General features: G+C 40.6%; 1 protein-coding gene across 4 annotated transcripts in view; it reads left to right on the top strand.

Annotated features, from left to right (window-relative positions):
* TMEM135 (transmembrane protein 135) overlaps positions 1 to 20,134 on the top strand; it is a 147,786-nt gene that overhangs the window by 114,445 nt on the left and 13,207 nt on the right. For all 4 annotated transcript variants that reach the window (XM_032442230.1, XM_015852397.2, XM_015852396.2 and 1 more), the window contains 2 exons: positions 17,921 to 17,962; positions 19,504 to 19,650. In XM_032442230.1, the coding sequence (XP_032298121.1) occupies positions 17,921 to 17,962; positions 19,504 to 19,650 (189 nt within the window). The remainder of the gene's footprint in view (positions 1 to 17,920; positions 17,963 to 19,503; positions 19,651 to 20,134) is intronic.

Genomic DNA, 20,134 nt, shown 5'->3' with positions numbered 1-20,134 from the left:
ATACAGGCCCCAAGGAGTTCTGCTTCTTCCTGTGAAAATACAGAGCTGTGTGGACAGTCTTAGTGAGGGGCTTGTTTGACTGGAAATTGAATATGAGTCAAAGATGGGGATGGGTCTACTGGGAGGATGTGTGATGAGCATGAGTCCATGGCGTGCTCAGCTCGGAGCAGAGGAACTGAAGGGAGGCCTGATGGTGGCTTCAGCTCCACACAGGAGGGCAGCGCTGAGCTCTGCTCTGTGTCACAGCGACGGGGTCCAAGGGAACGGCATGGAGCTGTCAGGGGAGGGGCAGCTGGGGGTGAGGGAAAGGGGCTACACCAGAGGGTGGTAGGCAGGGAACAGCCTGCACAGGGTTGTGGGCACAGCCCTGATTGCTGGAGCTCAGGGAGCATTTGGACATTGGGTTTGGATATTGGGTGATCCTATCTAGAGCCTGGAGCTGGATTCAGTGATCCCTGTGGGTCCATTCTGACTCAGGATATCTTGTGATTCTGTGACAAATACACAGTGACTGCCAAGATGAACCTGGTCCTGCACAGAGCTAATAAACACACCAGGATCTGTACACATGGATGAGTTTGCTGTGCCACCTACTCAGAGATGAGTCTACAAGGATTTGGTTGCTGGTTTAAGTATTAATGAAAAAGAAAGCAGAATTTATTTCACCTTTTTTTCAACTTTTCTGCTCCTCCCTAGTTTTCCATACTTAGAAAAGATGATTGTAAATGGCCAAAGTGCCTTAAAACTTGTGTGGTCATTTGTAATGGCTCTATGTGGTCATTAGTAATTGCTTTCAGTTGTCCCAGAGGAGGTTCAGGCTGGATATTAGGAAAAAATTTGACTCAGAAATTTACTATTTTAAATTTATCTGGTGAATTAAAGAAGTCTTTCTTGAACTGAAATTCATCTGATTGCTGACAACATGTCTAAGGTCATCTTTACCTCTTAATCCCTGCCTGCAGTCAGGGGCTATAAAAGATGCAGTTTGCAGAAGCCGCATGAGGTCTTCCTTGTATTAACCCAGGGGAGAGATAACAGGGCTGTCCTGTTTTCTGTCTTCTGTGATACTGATATGGTCTTCCATGAAAGAGTATCATTCTGTTTTATTTAAATATAGGAAAAAATAGTCTGCAGATGTGTTTTAGTGGTGGGATGTATCATCTCTTGATCCCAGAAAACCTTGTTCCAGAGTTTAATTACTGGATGAATAAATAGTGATATTTTGCATGGAAATACCCAGAATTTTTTGCATACTAATTGTGAACTTTCAGAGCATGAAGATAATCAATATTGCTAGTTCTTAATTTGAAACATAACTTCAATATCAATTTTAAAGTTAAGTTATTGTTTGTAACTATGCCAATTCCATATCAACAGGACAAACAACATAGAAGGGCTGGCCAGTATCAGTGTCTAGTAAAACAGTATGAATCTTCCAGGAGAGCATTATTAATCTGAAAGGGGAAGATAAAGAATGTATTTCCTCCATTGTCTGTAGAGATCAGCTTCATGGCACGCATTTGCAAGACAAGGGATGATCTGACAGGATTTTTTAGATAAAGGACAGTGAAACAATTCAATAAAATTTGTATGACCAGATGAAAATGAAGGCTCTGGGAAGTTCCTGTGGTTTGGGCACACAAACATTCCGAGTCTTTAAGCCATGTGCTGCTTTGAGCTTCTATAGAAAGAGTTCATGAATGCTCTATGCATCAGTGTGTAGAAGTCACTTAACCCTGAAATATTTGTACTGGGAACAGGAATGCACAACATTTGTGTTGATTGTGTTAGAGTCTTAGAATCATTGAGGTTGGAAAAGACCTCTAAGATCACGTAGTCCAACCATCTGCCCATCATCACCGTGCCCACTGACCATGGGCCAGGTGTCGCATCTCCCCAGTTCCTGAGCACCTCTAGGGACAGTGACTCCACCATGTCCCCTGGGCAGCCTTTGCCAATGTCTCACCATTCTTTCTCAGATGTTCTTCCTAATATCCAACCTAAATCTTCCCTGGCACAACTTGAGGCCATTATTTTTCATTTTCCAGGAAAGATCTACTATAGTGATTGTGATTCTATCCACAACATAAATACAAGGTGGGGGAAAAACACCAAAAACAAATGAACAGTGAGATTTTCTTTTGAAACAGTGCAGAAAGCACTGATGCAGTTCACTGTGCAGATTACTTGTGTAATAAACCCACCTTTACTCTCTGTATGCTAAATGTTCTTGTACACATTTTGTTCCAGCCCATATGGATGCAGCATGCATCTCAAAATGAGGAAGGCATTAATGAGAAGATTCTGGTTGCCTTTGGCATGGATAACACAGCTGTTGGTTATTTTATCCTTTCAAACTGTCAGAATAGATACTTGAGGCTGGGCTGCAAGATATGGCCCTGGAAGAGGACACGTCTCTGAGGAGTTTAGATCTCACCATTAGCAGTAGGATATATGTGCACTAGAAACAGAACTAATAAAGTCCAGAACTCTGATATTCTGGACTAAAGATGGAACTTTTTACCCCAAAAGTCACTTGGCTTTATTCCACCATTCCATTTGTTGTGAGCAAATCGTGAAATACATTCATCTCTGATTACTGTATGATGGTGTTTTGCAAGGTACAAATACACAGATTTTTAATTTAGAATGTATTTATATTTATATTTTAAAATATATTTATAAAAGTAATGGTTATACTTTAAATATTTAACAAGTAAGTGAATAGAGAAAATATCCCAAATCCCCAGACGCCATCCTTTACTCCATCACAGATAAATCAACAATGTAAAATTGTTTTTCCTCTAGTGCAAGAAGTTTCCCAGCTGTATTTAAAAGTATGTTGATGAAAAGTGATTCATAAGGTGAAGTAATCCTTTTTGTACAGCGCTTTTGGCTGATTTCAGTCAAATTACACCATAAAAGAAATATTGGATTTGATAGCAAATTGTTTGTGTTCTGAAAGTCGAGGAAGTTGGCTGCCCAAATGGCTGTGCTGCTCTCTAATGGCACTCTGTTCTTCATGCTCAGTTGTGGTCAGTATGTGTTGCTCCCCTCTTTGTTATAGGTTTAAGCTTTGGCTACATTTCTAATATCCTTCCATTGTGAAATCATCCCTTTTCTTTGGTTTAAGCGCTTTTCAAGGCTGTTTTATCTAAGTTGTCTATTCCACAGAATTCTTACTGGCTAAATATACTCGTAAAAGTAATTAAACTTAAAAAGTTTTGGGCCAGCTTAAAGGTTTTCACATTATGTTCATTTTGTCTATTGTGTTTTCATTTGAAAGGGGCATGCATTACTGTGTGTATAATGCTAGATGACTTAAAACTGTAACAAATAATTACAAGGATTTAATAGAATGGGGCAAACCTCTTTATCCCCTTTTGCATGAGTGACTGGGAGCAAAAGGTTGTGACCCACGGGGTCAAGAATACTGTGTGGAGTGTTTGAGTGCAGTGGATTTATCAGACGATCCCATTCAGCCTCGGCTTTCACACTGAAGCTATCCTGATGCTCTGCAATTAGTATACACCAGTTACCAGGGTTGTAATGTTCTTCCTGGGTTTTGTTTGTTTTGTTGCTTGTATAGAGTACTGATTAGGGCTTTTGAGTGTGGAATTTACTTGCAAGTGATTTATTTTCTATCTCTAGGATGGGTTCCAGCTGTTTGGGATATATATATATATATATATTTATTTTTTTTTTTAATTATTTTTTTTTTTTTTTCCCAGGGAAATCTTGGTTTCAGATAGCAACCAGACTAGCAAACTTGAGAAGTTATAATCAGCTCCTGATAAACTTGCCTTTGTAGAATGAGACTTTCATTTTCTACCTATCATTATTTCTGCTTTGATTGTCCTCCTTCAAAATCAATTCTGATCTTTTACTGCTTTAAGCTTTAAATGAAATGCTGATAGCAGATTTATAAGAATCTATTGAGTAAAGTTAGAACTGAGGATGTTACTGAGTCCGTGTATTCTAGGAAACCCGTGGGATGATTTACAAAAGAATGTGCCCTAGCTTAAGCTTCTCATTCAGAAATTAAACCCCTATTGATACACAGAAACAGACTCCTATTCATATGTTCCATATGATTTGTAGCATCCTAATCCTTGCTATGAATCCCTTCCTTATTCTCAGTATTTTAGACTGAAACACATAATTTCACAACATGGCTTCTTCACATTTCTTTTGGAAAACGTCAGCCCTTCATTGATTAGAGTTTAATTGGTCTCTTTTCACATGAGCGATTGGTTTCATAAGCCTGTTGAAGAACAATTTAGTTATTTAAAACTTTTCTCTGTGAGTATATATTTTAAACTTACCATGAATCTGCATATTCATGCCTCTACTTCATTTTGTAAACCGTTAAGTTCTTCCACTTTTACCATTGCTTGTATTTCTTACCTCCAAACATTCATGCATTGTGTGTGAAGCATATAACTGTTCTGTTATAGACAGTTTAGTATGCCAGTAGCCTGTGGAAAATAATGAGTAAAACTGAACTTTGTTAAGTAATTGGTAGGTGTAATGACCATGCAGCTTGTATGCGCTGCCTGACTCACATATTCAGAAAGACCTTTTTCCCCTTTTAGCATAATTTTGTGGTCGCAGCAATGCATGGCTATTGCTGCAGCTATTTGCCAGATTACAAAAAACATTCTGAAACCATAGCAAGTCTTTCTGCAGTTGGCTTCTGCATGAATTGCACTTCATAACTTTATTATGAACTCTTGAAATGATGTAGGTCCAAGAATCACCATCTGCTATATGGAGTTTGTGAAATTGTTTACATAATATTGATGAGCGTATTAAAGTCATAAAAAGAGGCCAAGAACATGTCACGAGAACTTGCAGTCGTCTCCAGCTAATTACTGCAAATTAAAAATTAGGCAGCCTAGTTTAATCTCCTTTCATGGCTATGCAGCATCCAGAGCAGATTGTAAGTCAGTATCAGGTGCAGTTTGTTAAAGGCCATGTTCTTGCCTGGAAAGAGAGATGGAGAAATATAATCCTCTGAAGAAAATGATTCGAATGCTCTGGATATTACTGAAAAGCACTGAAAAATACTTAAGCACTGGAATAGGCTCCCCAGGGAGGTGGTTGAGTCACCATCCCTGGATGTGTTTAAAAACCATTTGGATGTGGTGCTCAGGGACATGATTTAGCAGAGAGTTGTTGGTTAGGGTAGTATGGTTAGGTTGTGGTTGGACTTGATGGTCCTTAAGGTCTTTTCCAACCTGAGCAATTCTATGATTCTATGAAAACTGAACTTTTATTTTTACTGTAATGGTGTCAGAACTGAAGGAACGATTCTTGGTGCAAAACATTTGTGCATTTGTTTTATTTACATTCTGCTAAAATGTGTATCATTAGCAGATCCAGTGTGCCAAAATGTATCTTCGTGTACTACAGTCTTTCCTTAGTTTGCTACGTTTTCTTGCCTCAAATGAAATGAAAGATAGGCAGGAATGGGAATTCATGATATCTGTTCATTTATTTTTACCAATGCCTCATAAAGAGAGCTCACCTCAGAGCAAGACAAGGGCGTAAAATGTCTCCTGAAGCATTCCAAAACTAGCACCAAAAGGCAAGAGCAGGTCTCCTGCTTAACCTGGCTGGGTGTGTGCACAGCCCATGTCTTCGTTCTCAGAATCTTTGAGTTATTGGTCACAGCTAACAACAGTTCTTATGAAATGTTGACTTTGGAAGAGGTGCCTGGAACAAACAAGTAGAACATTTAATTCTGATTGGCTGGATGCTTTATCAAGTTCACACATGGTGGCAGAAATGCTTTATGGCCGTGTTATGTACTCTCCTCCATTGGGTTTCACAACCAGTTGTACAGCTGTGTCACCTCTCCAGGTGTGTGCTGTAGCCAGAGGGATTTATTTACCTGGTTGAATGTCTTCTGTTTGTTCATTACTGAGAAGCAGCAAGTAACACTTTGGGGTACTTTGTATTCTCCTGCTAGAAAATATCCCAAACTGACCTTTGCTCCTGGGTAACAAACATAAAGTAACACTTCCTGTTTCTTCCAAAGTTACTGAGTCTGTAGTCATAAGAGGGGCTGTTTGCCACACTATTTTCTTTGACTTAGAGTTTTCAGGGACAACAAAGTACAGTGAGCTTACTGTCACTGTGCTCTTGTGCAGCCTACATTTAAAATTAGGACAACTCAGATTTCATTCTTGGTGGATAAAGTATTGCATTTGTGACTTCAGCATTAGGAGGGAGAGAAAATGTTAACAAGAAAGAAGCAAATTCAAAGTTAAGGCATACCCACCGTTCAATCTTTTTTCTTGTTCTCATGCAATATTTCTTCAAGGCTTTTAATGTTTTTTTTAGCTGTATGAGCCAAAGGGTGACCTCAGTACCTTCCAATTGAGATTCCCTTTTGCATCCTCTTTCAATGTTTCTCCATTATTATGCTGCTGAATATTATGCTCTTAGATAGAATAACAGGGCTTAAAGAAATCATGAGAAATCATATATTTTCACTTATACCACAGGGACACATCACTCAATGCATTCCTATCAAATGTCTGACTAACTTATTCATTAGGAACTGCAATAATGGAGAGCCTGTGTCATCCCTGGACAATCTATTCCTATTTTTAACCATTTTTGTCATTTTTTACTTTCTAATCTGAATGCTGTGATGCAACCTTAGTCTATTACTTTTTCTCCTGTCCACTACAAGTGCTAAAGTGAGCGGATTATTTCATCGTTGCAAACGTAAGTTGCAAAGACATATCACATCCTGCCCACTTCTTTCCTTGCCTTAGCCCTTCTTGTCTCCTCTTGTAAATCTCAGCTATTTCAACCAGTCCTTACATTCAATTCTCATTGCTCTGTTCTGGATTCCCTGAAACAAATCCATCCATTTCTTGAAACGTGGTGCATAAGACAGTGTACTACGGATGATAAAGCACAAGAATTAATTCATTGTTGTGTACATCCCAGTGCAGCTTTTGCTTTTTGACCCTCCACGGTCGTAACATTGGTTCCCAAAGAAACGCCGATTGTTCCTTATTGTTTCTTATCTCTATTTGTGGTTTCCGCTTATTTATGATGTCAGTGCACAGAATCCTATTGTTTTCCAAACCTCTCTTTTCATAGTCCTTTTCTGCTTGGTATTAGCTATAGATGTAGAAGGCATACCGTTTTTTGCTGTCTTTTCTCTCACTGCTGAAATGATTGACTTGCAGACATCCAGGAGAGGTGCTTATGGAGCACCACTTAGTACTTCCTTCCAGTTGGTCAGAAGCTGCTGATAACTGCTCTCTGACTCCACTTGTCTAACTGGTTTTGCATTCAGCATGGATCCTTTCCATTAGACTGTGCTACAGGGACCAAAACATGACTCAAGCCAGTACTATAACACATACTGCTTTTCTTCTCTAGTCACAAATTGTCACTCAGTGTTAAATTAATTTTACTCAATTTTTTTGATAGTTTTATGTTGATGGTTACACATACCTTAATGATTGTCTTTCAGATGCTTACAAGGCACCTGGAGTCTAGGTGTGTTGATTTCTTCTAGGAAACACCCTCCTCTAAGGAAGGCAGCTGAATTGCAGTTTTATCTAATTTGTATTTTTCTGTATATACGCTATTTAGTGCTTAGCTTTTTTGGTGTTGCTCTTTTTTTTTTTTTTTTCCCCTAAAATTTTCTTGTCTATAGCATCCTGAGGCTATGTTAGCTGCTGTCACACTGGTGGTTCATAATCGTTCTATAACTGTCCTCTAAAATGAGATTACTGTCTGCAAAGAAGATGAAGATAATGCCACATCTTTAGTAGTCAGCAAAAGATGTGAACTCATCACAAGTATGCTCTTAATTTTTCTGGTTATCCATGCTTATCTTGAATGCAAGGCTGAATACAGTCTTCTTCTCAAAATAGCAAGTGCTTGGAGGGTTCGGCCTTATCTGTTATAAAAGATTTTTTTCTTTATATTTAACCTAAATTTTACTGAACTCAGCCGTAGCGTGATCACTACAGCCCAAACAGCATCCAATCCTGATGCCACCAATCAGTTCATTTGCTTTGGTGAGCAACAGGTCCATATTGCATCTCCCCTGGTGGGGCCATCTATTACTTGACTCAGGAATTTGTCCTCAGTGCATTCCAGGCCTCATTGACATCCTTCTCTTGATCGGGATGGCCTGTAGAAACAATCAGAAGTCTCCATTTTTTGCCTCAATCTCAAACTGTCACCCATAGGCTTCTGGCTTGCTCATGACTATTATTTAGAGACAGCTCTTAACATTCTGTTCCTTTCCTGATGTAGACAGCAACATGCTCTCCCCTACTCCCTCTCTTGTCCCTTCTGAAAAGCTTGTAGCTGTCAATAGCCTTACTCCAGTCATGGGAATCATCACACCAGATTACAGTGATGGCAACTATATTGTAGCTTTCTGGTAGCACAGTAGCTTCCAGCTCCTGTGTTGTATAGTGTGGGGCCCAAAACTGAACACAGTACTCAAGGTGTGGCCTTGTCAGATCTGAGTACAGGGGGATGATCACCTCCCTGTGCTAGTTCTGAAATGTGCACATTAGGCTTACACTTTCTGCTTTCCTTACTTGTATTCAATACTTGTGTTCATGCTTCACACCGGGGAGGGGCTGGAAGTAACACTGAGAGAAAATGAGATGAAGAAAGCTGATAATTTTCTGAAACCCAGCCAACCCAAGAACTGGGACACCGTGACCAAGCCCAGCCATGCTGGCAGTCTCAGCATGATGAGACCAGCAGCACGTGGGTGCTGGCTGTGCATGGCAGCCTTAAGCACCATGTAGATATTTGCAGAGCAAATTGTGGCAGAATTTATTGGAGTAATAAACAATGATAGCAGCAGGTAACTTCCTAGCAATAATTTTTCAAAAGTTATTTTCATAACCGCCGTCATCATTCACGGAGTTAAATTACTGAAACACAGAAAGTGTTTTGTAGTAAAAAATATCTTTTCTTTACAATTTTGTGGATTTTTACAATTTTTTTTTTTTTTTCTCCTGGTGATTGCACACATCTGTGGCATTGAGTTCATTTTCTGTTTTGTCGTTAAAGTTTTACAGTGGAAGCTTTACAGTGTTTCTTATTGTTCAGAGGCCATATTGCCGTGATTATGAGAGTAAGGAAGGACCAGAAGTCCATTGCATGTAATGCCCCACCCATAAGTCGGGCAAGATTTATGAGCAGTTTCTTAATCTTTTGTCGGCGATGTAACTTTCTATTTCCAATACTGCACCTGGATGTGCAGAACTAAATATAACAGTCTCTCTGAAAAGCACTGTTGGAATTTAAAATAAAACTATGTTAGAATAAAGTTTAGCCCCTAGTTTTTCTACACTGTAAGCCAGCTAGGAAGCTACTAAGGAATGAGTTTCTGTGGGAGCACTGAAATGTGGTTCTCAAAGCAGTGTTTTCTAAGCTGTGCACAGACACTTTGCTCACCCTGTGGTTCTTCAGATAGTCTTGAGAATGCAGTGTGTTCTCAGGAATTCCATTGATGGTTAGAAAGCTTAGAGATGCATCTACACAACACAAGATGAAGTCAAAGATCTGTAGACTCCGGAGTTTACTCCAGTAAACTCCATATTTCAGTCATTACAAATAAATATTATATTGTACAAAATACAAGTTCAAGTCTCAAGAAATTTTGCTGTGTGGTCCTTTAGCTTGGTTGTACCCATTTGAGGGTAGGGCTCTTTTCCCAAATAACTGGTAATAGGATGAGAGATAATGGCCTTATGTTGTGCGAGGAAAGATTTGGGTTGGATTCAATTATTCATTATTCAAAATTGTTTTCAGAAAGTGTTGAGGTATTGGAACAGGATGCCCAAGGAAGTGGTGGAGTCATTGTCCATGGATGTGTTCTAGAACTGTGGAGATGTGGCACTGAGGGATGTGGTCAAGGGTGGTCGCAAGCATGGGTTGATGGTTGGATTAGATGATCTTATTGGTCTTTCCAACCTTAATGATTCTATGATTCTATGAAATGGATGCTGTCCTAGTGCAAACGTACTTATAACAGTCTCGGTGATTTTTGCTGTGTCTCACATTATTTTTTGGTAATAGTCAAAATCTCACTTCAAGTCATCGTATTGCACATAACAACTCACTGATCTAAAAGGAGCACATCATCAACCTAATTTGGCAATGGCCTTGACGTACTCAAAATGATTGCTAACTTCTTTAAAATCTTTTTATAGCTTTTAATTTCCTTAAAGGTTTATTCTGATTAAATACTCCCATTTTATTTGATGTCAGAGACACGGCTAATATGATATAAAAGTCTAAATGGACAGTCTCCTCATAATCACATTTTCCTCAAAGCAAACAGCCAAACACTGCCCTCACAATCCAATTACAGGATCATTTGGTCAAAGCAAATGATGCATCAGTTTCTCTCAAATGCTTGAGTTTGCCAGTTGATTTTTGTGGGAGAGGTGTAGCCAACTGGAGTTTTGAATCACCTGTAAATAGCAGGATGGTTGTTCACAGAATACAGCTCCAAGAAGCTCAGCTGTTGTTTTTGTTTGTCTGTATTTTTCCCTGGTTGCAGAGAGCCAGTAGAAAAAGCCAGTGGGGAATTTGGCGGTCGATAAATTTAGCGAAGGGCACAGCATAACAGAATTACTGCATGTGCCACTATGATTTAAACCAAGCCGAACTCAATTTGAATTTAAAATAATGTGAGATCGATGTCCTAACAGCCTCGTTGCTCTAATAGGAATCACATAGCACCAGCACCAGCACAGTCTCAGAGGTGGATGTGGGCAGGGGTGTGTGTCAAGGTACAGTTTTGTCAAGGTATAGTTTTCCCCATCTGGGGCCTTTGAGACAATATTTAGGGAAGGGATCTTCACTGTGTGAGTGAGCCAGCTGCTTTGGGATGGGTTTGCTTCCCCTTGCTCCCTTACTAAAAGGCACAGAAGGGCTGTGTCCAGCTACAATATATAAAGAATATACATATATTTTTAATCCGAGAGAAACTGTTTCCTTAAAAATACGCATTTCAGGGACATTCATCTCTCCAAAGAGATGAGAGCTTTGTAAGTATTGAGGTAATTAACAGCACCAGAAATCAGATTTTGTATTTGGTAATGATGCACACAGCCCAATTAACTTGAAGCACTGATTGATAACAGTTTTTATTTATAACTTAGGACCCAGTATTGTACTTTAGTATAAGCAGCTTTCTTTTCAACTGCATCAAACTCTTACCAGATTACGGATGTTTTCTAAATGAAAAGCAATTCACTGGATTTACATGGAATCTTAACAGGATAGGAGCTCACTGTTGGCTTTACTGCTTGCCATCTCCTTTCTTCTCAAGTATCATAAATGATGCTTTCAGTACAGATCTAATAAAAGCTACATGCTCTGCTGTGCTGCCTTCTCCCTTCTCCTTGGAGCTGTCACTGCTTTCTCTCTATTTCTTCATTCATATATCTTTAAGTATTGTTTTATATTCACTGCATGTGAAAAACTCTTTTCGAAAGATCATCTGATACTGAAAATATCACGAATACCTTCATTTTATGTTTTGTTTTGTTAAAGTGCACAAGTTTAAACTATCAATCTGATTTCAAAACACAAGCAGTGAGAATTCTCTTTGCATTTATATCCCAGCAGCACAGCACGTTCAGTGGTTTGGAATATAATTTTTACAAGAGTTTCAGACACAACTTTTCCAGCTTTACCTACATTTAGTCTGTTTCTAATGTATCTTCTGAAAGCTATGTGATGTTTGTGGAGGATGTTACTGGGGGGCTGGATGATTGTTGTTTTAATCACCCCTTGTTTCATGGACCTGTGAGGGAATACAGAAAGAAATTATAAATGCTCAGTCAAAAAAAAAGGGGGGGAAATTCGGAGAGAAAATCCAGTTGTAAATCATTCCTTTTCCCTTAAAGTTGCCTCTGTGAGTTTCCTCCACACGAATCACAAGCTGTGCCGCATGATCCTGTTCAGTGGCAGAGATGATCGCGGTTTTCTTTGACCGCATCCTTGGGAGGAGGAGGAGAAGAGAAGGGTTTTCATCAATTTCAATTTCTATTTGTTTTTTAATTTTCTGAAGCAGCCTTACTGGTGCCTTTGCAGAGGTGCTGTGCTCAGGATGCTTTGGCAGTCAGGGAGCCTCCAAGACAACAGGAAGAGAAACAAATAGTGGTCCTGGGAACAGATTGCATATGGAGATCATGCATAAAAGGGAGGAGGAACTTATGTTGGGTATTAAGGGGAAATGTTAATGCTGGTGAATGCTTTTGCTCCCTGCATTTCCAGATACCTTGATATGGTGATTGCTGGGTTTCTCTAACAGGAAGTTTGCAGCCTGTCTGGATATACTAAAATACATGGACATCCATACAAGGAACCCTAACTTTGTTTGAAGTATATTTTTCTTTAGGTAGTAAGGTGTATTTGTGAGATATGCAAGTTTTAGTGTCTTTACCTTGTGTACTGTGTTTTTTGGGGCCCTTCACTACAAGAAAGACATCGAAGACCTGGAGTGTGTCCAGAGAAGGGCAGTGAAACTGAGGGGTCTGGAGCACAAGTCTCATGAGGAATGACTGAGGGAACTGGGATTGTTCAGTCAGGAGAAGAGGAGGGTCAAGGGAGACCTTATTGCTCTCTACAACTCCCTGAAAGGACTTTGTGGTGAGGTGGGAGTCGGCCTTTTCTCTTTGTCAGAGAGTGATAGAATGAGAGGGCTTGGCCTCAAGTTGAGCCAGGGGAGGTTCAGGTTGGATATGAAGAGAAACTTCTGCTATGAAAGAGCAGCGAGGCACTGGCACAGGCTCCCTGGGGAGGTGGTGAATTCACCATCAAGATGTTCAAGAGCCACGGAGATGTGGCACTGAGGGGCATGGTTTAGAGTGGTCACAGTCATAGATGAATGGTTGGATTAGATGATCTTATGGGTCTTTCCAACCTTAATGATTCTGTGATTCTGAATTAATCAAAATGGCCATAATTGCGGGGGGAAAAAACAACACAAAAAACAAACAAACAAACAAAAATAAAACAAGAAAATTTCAGTGAATAATCCATGTGAGAGCAACCTTACCATTTATGAGGCAGATATGTGTTTCGGAACTAGATGAGCTTTAAGATCCCATCCAGCTCAGTCCGTTCTTTGAGTTTGATCTTCAGTGCCATGTGTAGTAGTAGATCTAGAGAGAATGCTTCTTAGTATTTAGGGGCTGCTCATTTGCAGGTAGTGCCATGGATTCAAGGAAATCGCTTCTAAATGTCTCTATTCCAACTTGAGTACTGCAGTTTCATGTTCAATGTACTTTATTTCTGATAGAAAAACAAATAAGCAGAGCATTCTTTTTTAAGCTGATATGAAAGTCATGAGTAGCTTTGATCTCAGAAGAGCCATGTTTAACCAAATCTATTAAGAGTTTTAGAAGTCAGCTTCTTACAGATTTATCTAAATGAGGACCAAAATGCCAGAGCTTTTGGGAAAGTTTATATTTCCAAAAGATGATTTTATTTTACAGTCTCCACTTACAAATTACAGCACTGCTGTGTGCGCCCCGTGCCCCCCGTCTACCCCATCCCCCCCATACACCCCATCCCCCATCCGGGCTGGTGCTGCTGCAGCGTTGCAGAGAGCCCTGAGACAGAAATCATGCAAAATTAAAACAAAGCCGCTGCCTTTTTGTCATCTTTTTTTTCTTAAGATAAAAGAGATCTTTGAAAATAATCTTTAGAGGACAAGTGGGAAGAGGACAAAGTACAAAAAAGAAAGGATTTGAATTGGAGGAAGAGACACGTGATTTGATTTTTTGGTAGTCCTTTATAGAGCCATGAGTTGGAGAACTTGATGATCACTGGGATTTCTTCCAACTCAGGATATCTTATGATTCTAAAACAGTGGAGCAAAGGAGGAGATGGAAGATGAAAAAGAATTGGATGCAGAAGATGTCTCAGAAAAATGACAGTTGTTGCTGTTGACTATTAACACTGGGGAGGACATGAGATGTAAAGATCAAGAAACAAAGTAGGAAGATGTAGTAACCTCACTAACTATATTAAAAAAGAGAATGGATTATCCTGCAGAGTTCATTGTGGCTCATAAAGGAGAGGAGGTAGCCCTTAATTCCCAATAGCAAGGGGTTTAATAACAGGGGATGCAGCTGGTGTGTTCAGATGCAGTTCCATTTCATCACGATGACCTTCCCTTCTCTATACAACGAGACACCTTAATGTGGAAATGTAGTCCCCGGCTGGTCCCAGCGGGCAGGATGTGCTGCAGTAATGTACAAACACGTCCTGCGCTTGCAGGGCTTCCTTCCCACATGGCCATAATGAACGCTCTGTATAGGAGTTTCTAATTTACTCTTACCCTGAAGGATAACATAAGCAATATGGGAATGTCGTTAAACATGGCATGTGGTGTTGCTGTGAGCTACTTTCTCCTTATGAGTTCTGTGGGTGAACGGGGACTTGTTTCCTCAGAAGGCTTCTTGTGCTGAGTACATCAATTGGTCACACAGAAAATCGTTAAAGGGCTTAGGACAAGGCGCCTGATAAAAAAAAAAAAACAACCAAAAACCAACCCAAAATATAATTGCTGGCACTCAGCCTTGCAGCTCAGTGTGGGAACTTCTCCTTCCCACATGACAGAAGGAGAGTGGTGTGATCCCATGTACAGCACCTCTTTACGTACCCAAACCTAAATAATTATGGTTAGTTCATGTCTCATTGGAAACACAGAGACTATCATGCCTTGGCCTTCTTCCACTTTTGCTGTTTTCTTTATGAAAAAAAAAGAAACCTGTGTGTGGCCATAAGTTAAATTTACGTTAATAATTAAACATGATTGAAATCGACCCCATTTGCTTTTGTCTTAAAATCGTCCCAGCGGGGGAATGTGGAGAACCCAGATTTATTGCTGCATCTCCTCAATTCCTCTGCTGCTCTGGTTCCAGCGAAAGCTGGGCTATGAGCGGTGAATGATCCTGCTCTGTTATGGGGTGCATGGAGCCGGATGGCAACAGCTGGCAGCCATGGGCTCTGCTGGCTTCGGACCAGGGGCAAATTCCCCTCTGATGGGAAAATTCTCTGCTGGGTGGCTGTAAGCAGATTGCGTGCCTTTAAAAGAGTGCTTACAGGGCAAAAAGCGGTGCTTCCTTCCTGCAGCTTGAGGTGGCTACATTAAAACAAGAAGAGGGAAGGGTTAGGTTAGATGTTAGGGGGAAATTCTTTACTCAGATGGCAGTAAGGATCTGGCACTGCTGACCAGAAGATGCAAGTGCCCCATCCTTGGAGGTGCTCAAGGCCACAATGAATGGGGCCCTGAGTTGGTGGGGGGGCTAGGGGGGGTGGGATGAAACCAGCCCATGGCAAGGGTTTGAAACTGGATAGTCTTGAAGATCCTCTTCAAGATCCTCTTCAACCCAAACCAGTCTGTGATTCTATGGCTCTTCCAAATCTCCCAAATTGAAAAATACCATTAAAAAAACCCTGGATGTTATTGAGATTTCTTCCTGTCTCAGGGGAATCTGAAGTGCTGGGTACATGCACTGTTTTTTACTGTGCTCATTTACAGCTTGAATGGCTCACAGAGGTCAGCAGGAGAGTAGGGACTTTTTCACCCCTTGAGCAATGAAGCATTGAGTAAAAGTTATTATTACCAATTAGCAGTGGCCTGTATGAAGCAAATCATTAGTCTTAGTTCAGTTATTAGCAGCCAGGTGTTCATGAGAAGTACCATGTGCCACTGCCATTGTACATTAGCAGTGTTTGCAGCTGCAGTTGAGGCCAGTTCTGGGTTTGGGACATCTCCATGCTGTCTCTGGGTGTTTTTTACCCTGACCCAAAGAGCGTGTTAAGAGACCGCATGGAGCTTTCTTTTGTTGCTGCCAGTTTTATGTGTAAATTGCTTTGGGAATAAATAAGGGAATGGCAGAAACTAGAGCAGTGGCCTTCTAGTACTTGAAAAGAGTTTATAAGCAGGAGAGAGGAAGAGTGACTTATTACACAGGCAGATAGTGATAGAGTAAGGGGGAATGGCTTTAAATTAAAGAGGGGAAATTCAGGTTAGGAGTTAGGAAGGAATTCTTTACTCAGAGGTCAATGATGCCCTGGCACTGCTGCCCAGAGAACTGTGATGCCCCATCCCTGGTGGTGCTCAAGGCCAGGTTGGATGGGCAGCCATGGTTGGATGGGCAGCCTGAACTGGTTGTTATCTCTGATAAGAAATAACTATATGGAACTACTAATAAAGGAACAACAAAAAGAATAACCAAATCTCAGTACAGCAGATATTTATTGCATAGGATTTAGTCAGCATGCAATGAGAACGGCTGTTAGAAATCCTTTTTCATGTTTCTTGTGGTAATGAAGAGAGAGTTGGAATGTGGCTTTCCCTTTCAGTAATTCAGATGTCTTGTGATTTTCACTGGAGGTAAGGAGGGGTATGCCCGGCACTTTCCTTGCATGCGGCAGGGCTGGGGATAGCAGCAGCTGGGAGGGACATCTGGTGGCCTGTCCAGGAATGGAGGCTCAGCATCAGCAGCTGGAATGCAATTGCGCGGTAGTGATTAAAGCAAAAGCATCCCTGTGCTTTCAGTGTGATTGCTTTTCTGTTTCAATATGACTCTAGGAGCACTTAAGCATGTTTACGTTTCAGTTTGTGTGTGGTTCCAATTTACCTGAAAACAGAAACTAAGGCCTTGTTCTTGAGCTGGCAGACGTAGTATGTCCAACACCCATAATAACTCAACAGGACCTTAACTTACAGCTGTCAGTAGGTTTTAAAGCAAACTCATGATACTGCACAGTGGTTCTGTGGGCAGTCAGTATACCCAAACCCTGTGCTTTTGGGCTCCCTTCCAACTCAATGACTCTATGATTCTGTGATTCCTTTGTTTCAGTCTGTCTGTCCCCGGGCAAGTTGATCCATCTTTATGTTAGAGTGCTATGAGAATTTCTTGCTTCCAAGTTTCATAGATGAAGTATCATAAAATGTTTTCTTTGTGCCTTTGCTATATTAAGGAAAGATTCGGTGGACAATATTGAGGTTGTGTTGAAATCCTGTAGATCCTATATACATCATCAGTGTTTTAGTTGCAGGAATTTTAAAGAGAAGCTGTTCAGGATGAGCTTCTGGTGTTGTGCAGAAGTGTCTCAAAGCCTTCTATGATATCTGTTTTCTGATCAGAGTTTCAGGATAAGAGGGAAGGCAAGTGAGAGTAATGATTGGAGCGATGTCTGCCTGCATAGTACAACCAGGGAGATGGAGTCTATTGCATGGCCAGTACATCCATAATGCTGAGCTAGAATCTAGCTTACACCTCACTGTGTCCTTCCTGCTTCTCTCCCCCACCCAGCTCCCAGCTCCCAGCAGCAGACACTGGCTGTGTGCTCTGCCCCCTGGGAGCCCATATTGTGTGCTCCTGGGGGTAAGCATGGGCTTCCCAGGGACAGTGTGGTCTTTGTGAGCAGAAAGAGGAGGGTTGTGTTCACTCACTCTTGTTTATGAAGATCTTGCGGCGTCCAAATTGTCTTCTCATACAGTAGGGTGTTTTTGAAGCGATGATGTTGGTAAGTTGCTTATGTTTTGTAAAACTCATCTCGACTTTTCTTCTTTGGCACATGAAATTGCCCATTGCTACCCCAGTGATTCTGTCACTGTGCTTTAAAGATTTCACCACTCTTGGTGTTGATAAAACAGAGAAGCACTGACATTTATATGCTTTACCCTTTGTTTCTAAGGCATTCCAAGGCTGTGGTGACAGCTGTGAGATTGGGGGTAGCCCCAGAGTTGTTACAGACTTGCTGTTTTCTGTTAATGAGAAACTGGTGTTCATTCACAACCCTTCTATACCATACACAACCTACAACTCTTTGCTGCAAGCGGTCCTTTATAACAAAGACTGTTTTTTTTATGTTTCAGGTGCAAAGACGGCTTGAAGGGATTTACATACTCTGCACTGAAGTAAGTCAGGAGAATAGAATAGTTCTTTGAGTATGTAGCTTGGAGAGAAGATTTTGAGGAGCTGTGCACAGAAGCTGCATTGCTTGGAATGAGTTCTCCTAAGAAAAACAATGTTGTTATAAAATGTTATGATTTATTTTTTCTGGGGGGTAGTAACAGCATATTTGAATGCATAGTATGCTGGTAAAAGAGGAATCTTTTCATATTTTGAATCATTATAGGTAGGAAATGAAGGCACGTGCTTGTGTATGTTTTTGAAGGCATGTTAATCTTTTTTTCTTTCTAAACCTGCGATTCGCGATTCACATCATTCTCCTGGAAGGAAAGGGCTGCTGTGTTTTGGCCTGGAATTTATTTTCTGTGTAGTTCCATGCCCAAATAAAGCATGGACAGCCCAGAGTACAATCAGTACCAGCTCACAGGTGAAGAGAAAAACTGAAGCCAAAGTCAAGTAAAGCAGAGCTGCTGTTGATAGGGGAAAATATTTTATAGAATTTGCATCCATAATTAAGTAGTTAAATAAGTCCCCATTCCCAGAGGTGTTCAAGAAACATGGAGGTGTGTCACAGAGGGGCTTGGCTGAGCAGAACAAAACTGATGGTCTTGGTGAGAGCAAAACATTTTGAAGGCTAAGGAAGCTGGGGCTGTTTAGTCTGGGGAAAAGGAGGCTGAGGGGAGACCTTATCGCCGTCTTCCAGTACCTGAAAGGTGCTTACAGTGAGAGTGGGGCAGGTCTCTTCTCACTGGTGACAAGTGACAGGACGAGGGGAAATGGCCTCAAGTTGTGCCAGGAGAAGTTTAGGTTGGGTGTTAGGAAACACTTCTTTACAGAAAGGGTAGTCAAGTACTGGAATAAGCTCCCCAGGGAGGTGGTTGAATTGCCATCCCTGGATGTGTTTAAGAGCCGTTTGGATGTGGTGCTCAGGGTAGTTAGGGCACTATGGTTAGGCTGCAGTTGGACTTGATGATCTTTGAGGTCTTTTCCAACCTGNGATGTGTTTAAGAGCCGTTTGGATGTGGTGCTCAGGGATATGATTTAGCAGAGGGTTGTTAGAGTTAGGGTACTATGGTTAGGCTGTGGTTGGACTTGATGATCTTCAAGGTCTTTTCCAACCTGGGTAATTCTATGACTCTATGATTCTTACAAAATGGGCATTTTATAAAAACATCTCATTTAGATGGAGATAAATGAGATGTTTCACATGTTGTTTCACTTTCTTCTTTGGTGTTTTTCTTTTCTTTGAGAGGTGGGCTTCCCCTGTAATGTTTTTGTGCCTGGTTTAAAAACTTCCCGACATCACTTTTGTCTGTTGTCTGAAGTTTGTGTCGGTGGATTAATCTTTTCCAAGGAGATACAAGTGTGGCACCTGTTCTTGCAGACCTGTGGATAACTTCAAGTTTGTATCACAGACTTTTAGAGACTGTAACACATAATAACAAGAAAAAAAAGTCTCTAATAATATTAGAGACATCAGAGCCTTTGTATATCTTTGAGTTATTTATGCAACTGTTGTTCTCTTTGGTTTTGTGATTTTTTTCAGATTCATTGTAGGGAAAGAAGAAATCCCCACTCATTCATTTTCACCTGAAACAGCATTTTCAAAAACAGAGAGAAAAATAAAGCCTTGTGAGAAGATGTCACAGCGAATGAACTTGTTGGCTCTGACGAAAAAGCTGATGGACAAAGTGTGAGTCAAAAGAAAGTAAAAGAGTAACAACACAAAACAAATCCTTCCTACTCAACTCATTTTTATGTTGTGTTACACTGCATTTGACAATGTTTAACGATTCTTTTGCTTTGCATTTAAGTGTTTTGCGAATCTTTTTTACTGGATAATTAAATGTAACAAGTTATGAACCCTAAGAAAAACAAAATTTAAGACCTGTTTCTCATTGCAGGGATTCAAAATAGCTTGCACTGTGCAGCTGTCTAAAAAGGCAGTGTAAGTTCAACCAGTTCTGTGTGGTAGAGTGCTGTTTGCTTTTTCTGCAGCACTGGCTCAGGACATGGTTTCATCAGTGCTTGTAGTGATATTAAAGAAGGAAAACAGCACAGCAGCTCTCCTTATTTAAGTCTCCTTAAGTTACCATCATGTCATTTTTGGGGGGAGGACCCACATCCCTGCATTGCATCAAGTAGAATTTTCTCTTAAGAACAGGATTTGTAACACT

The sequence above is a fragment of the Coturnix japonica genome, chromosome 1 (assembly GCF_001577835.2).
Source record: "Coturnix japonica isolate 7356 chromosome 1, Coturnix japonica 2.1, whole genome shotgun sequence".
NCBI lineage: Eukaryota > Metazoa > Chordata > Aves > Galliformes > Phasianidae > Coturnix > Coturnix japonica.
Note: the sequence above shows the minus strand (reverse complement) of the source record. Positions and strands in the feature narration are given on the sequence as shown.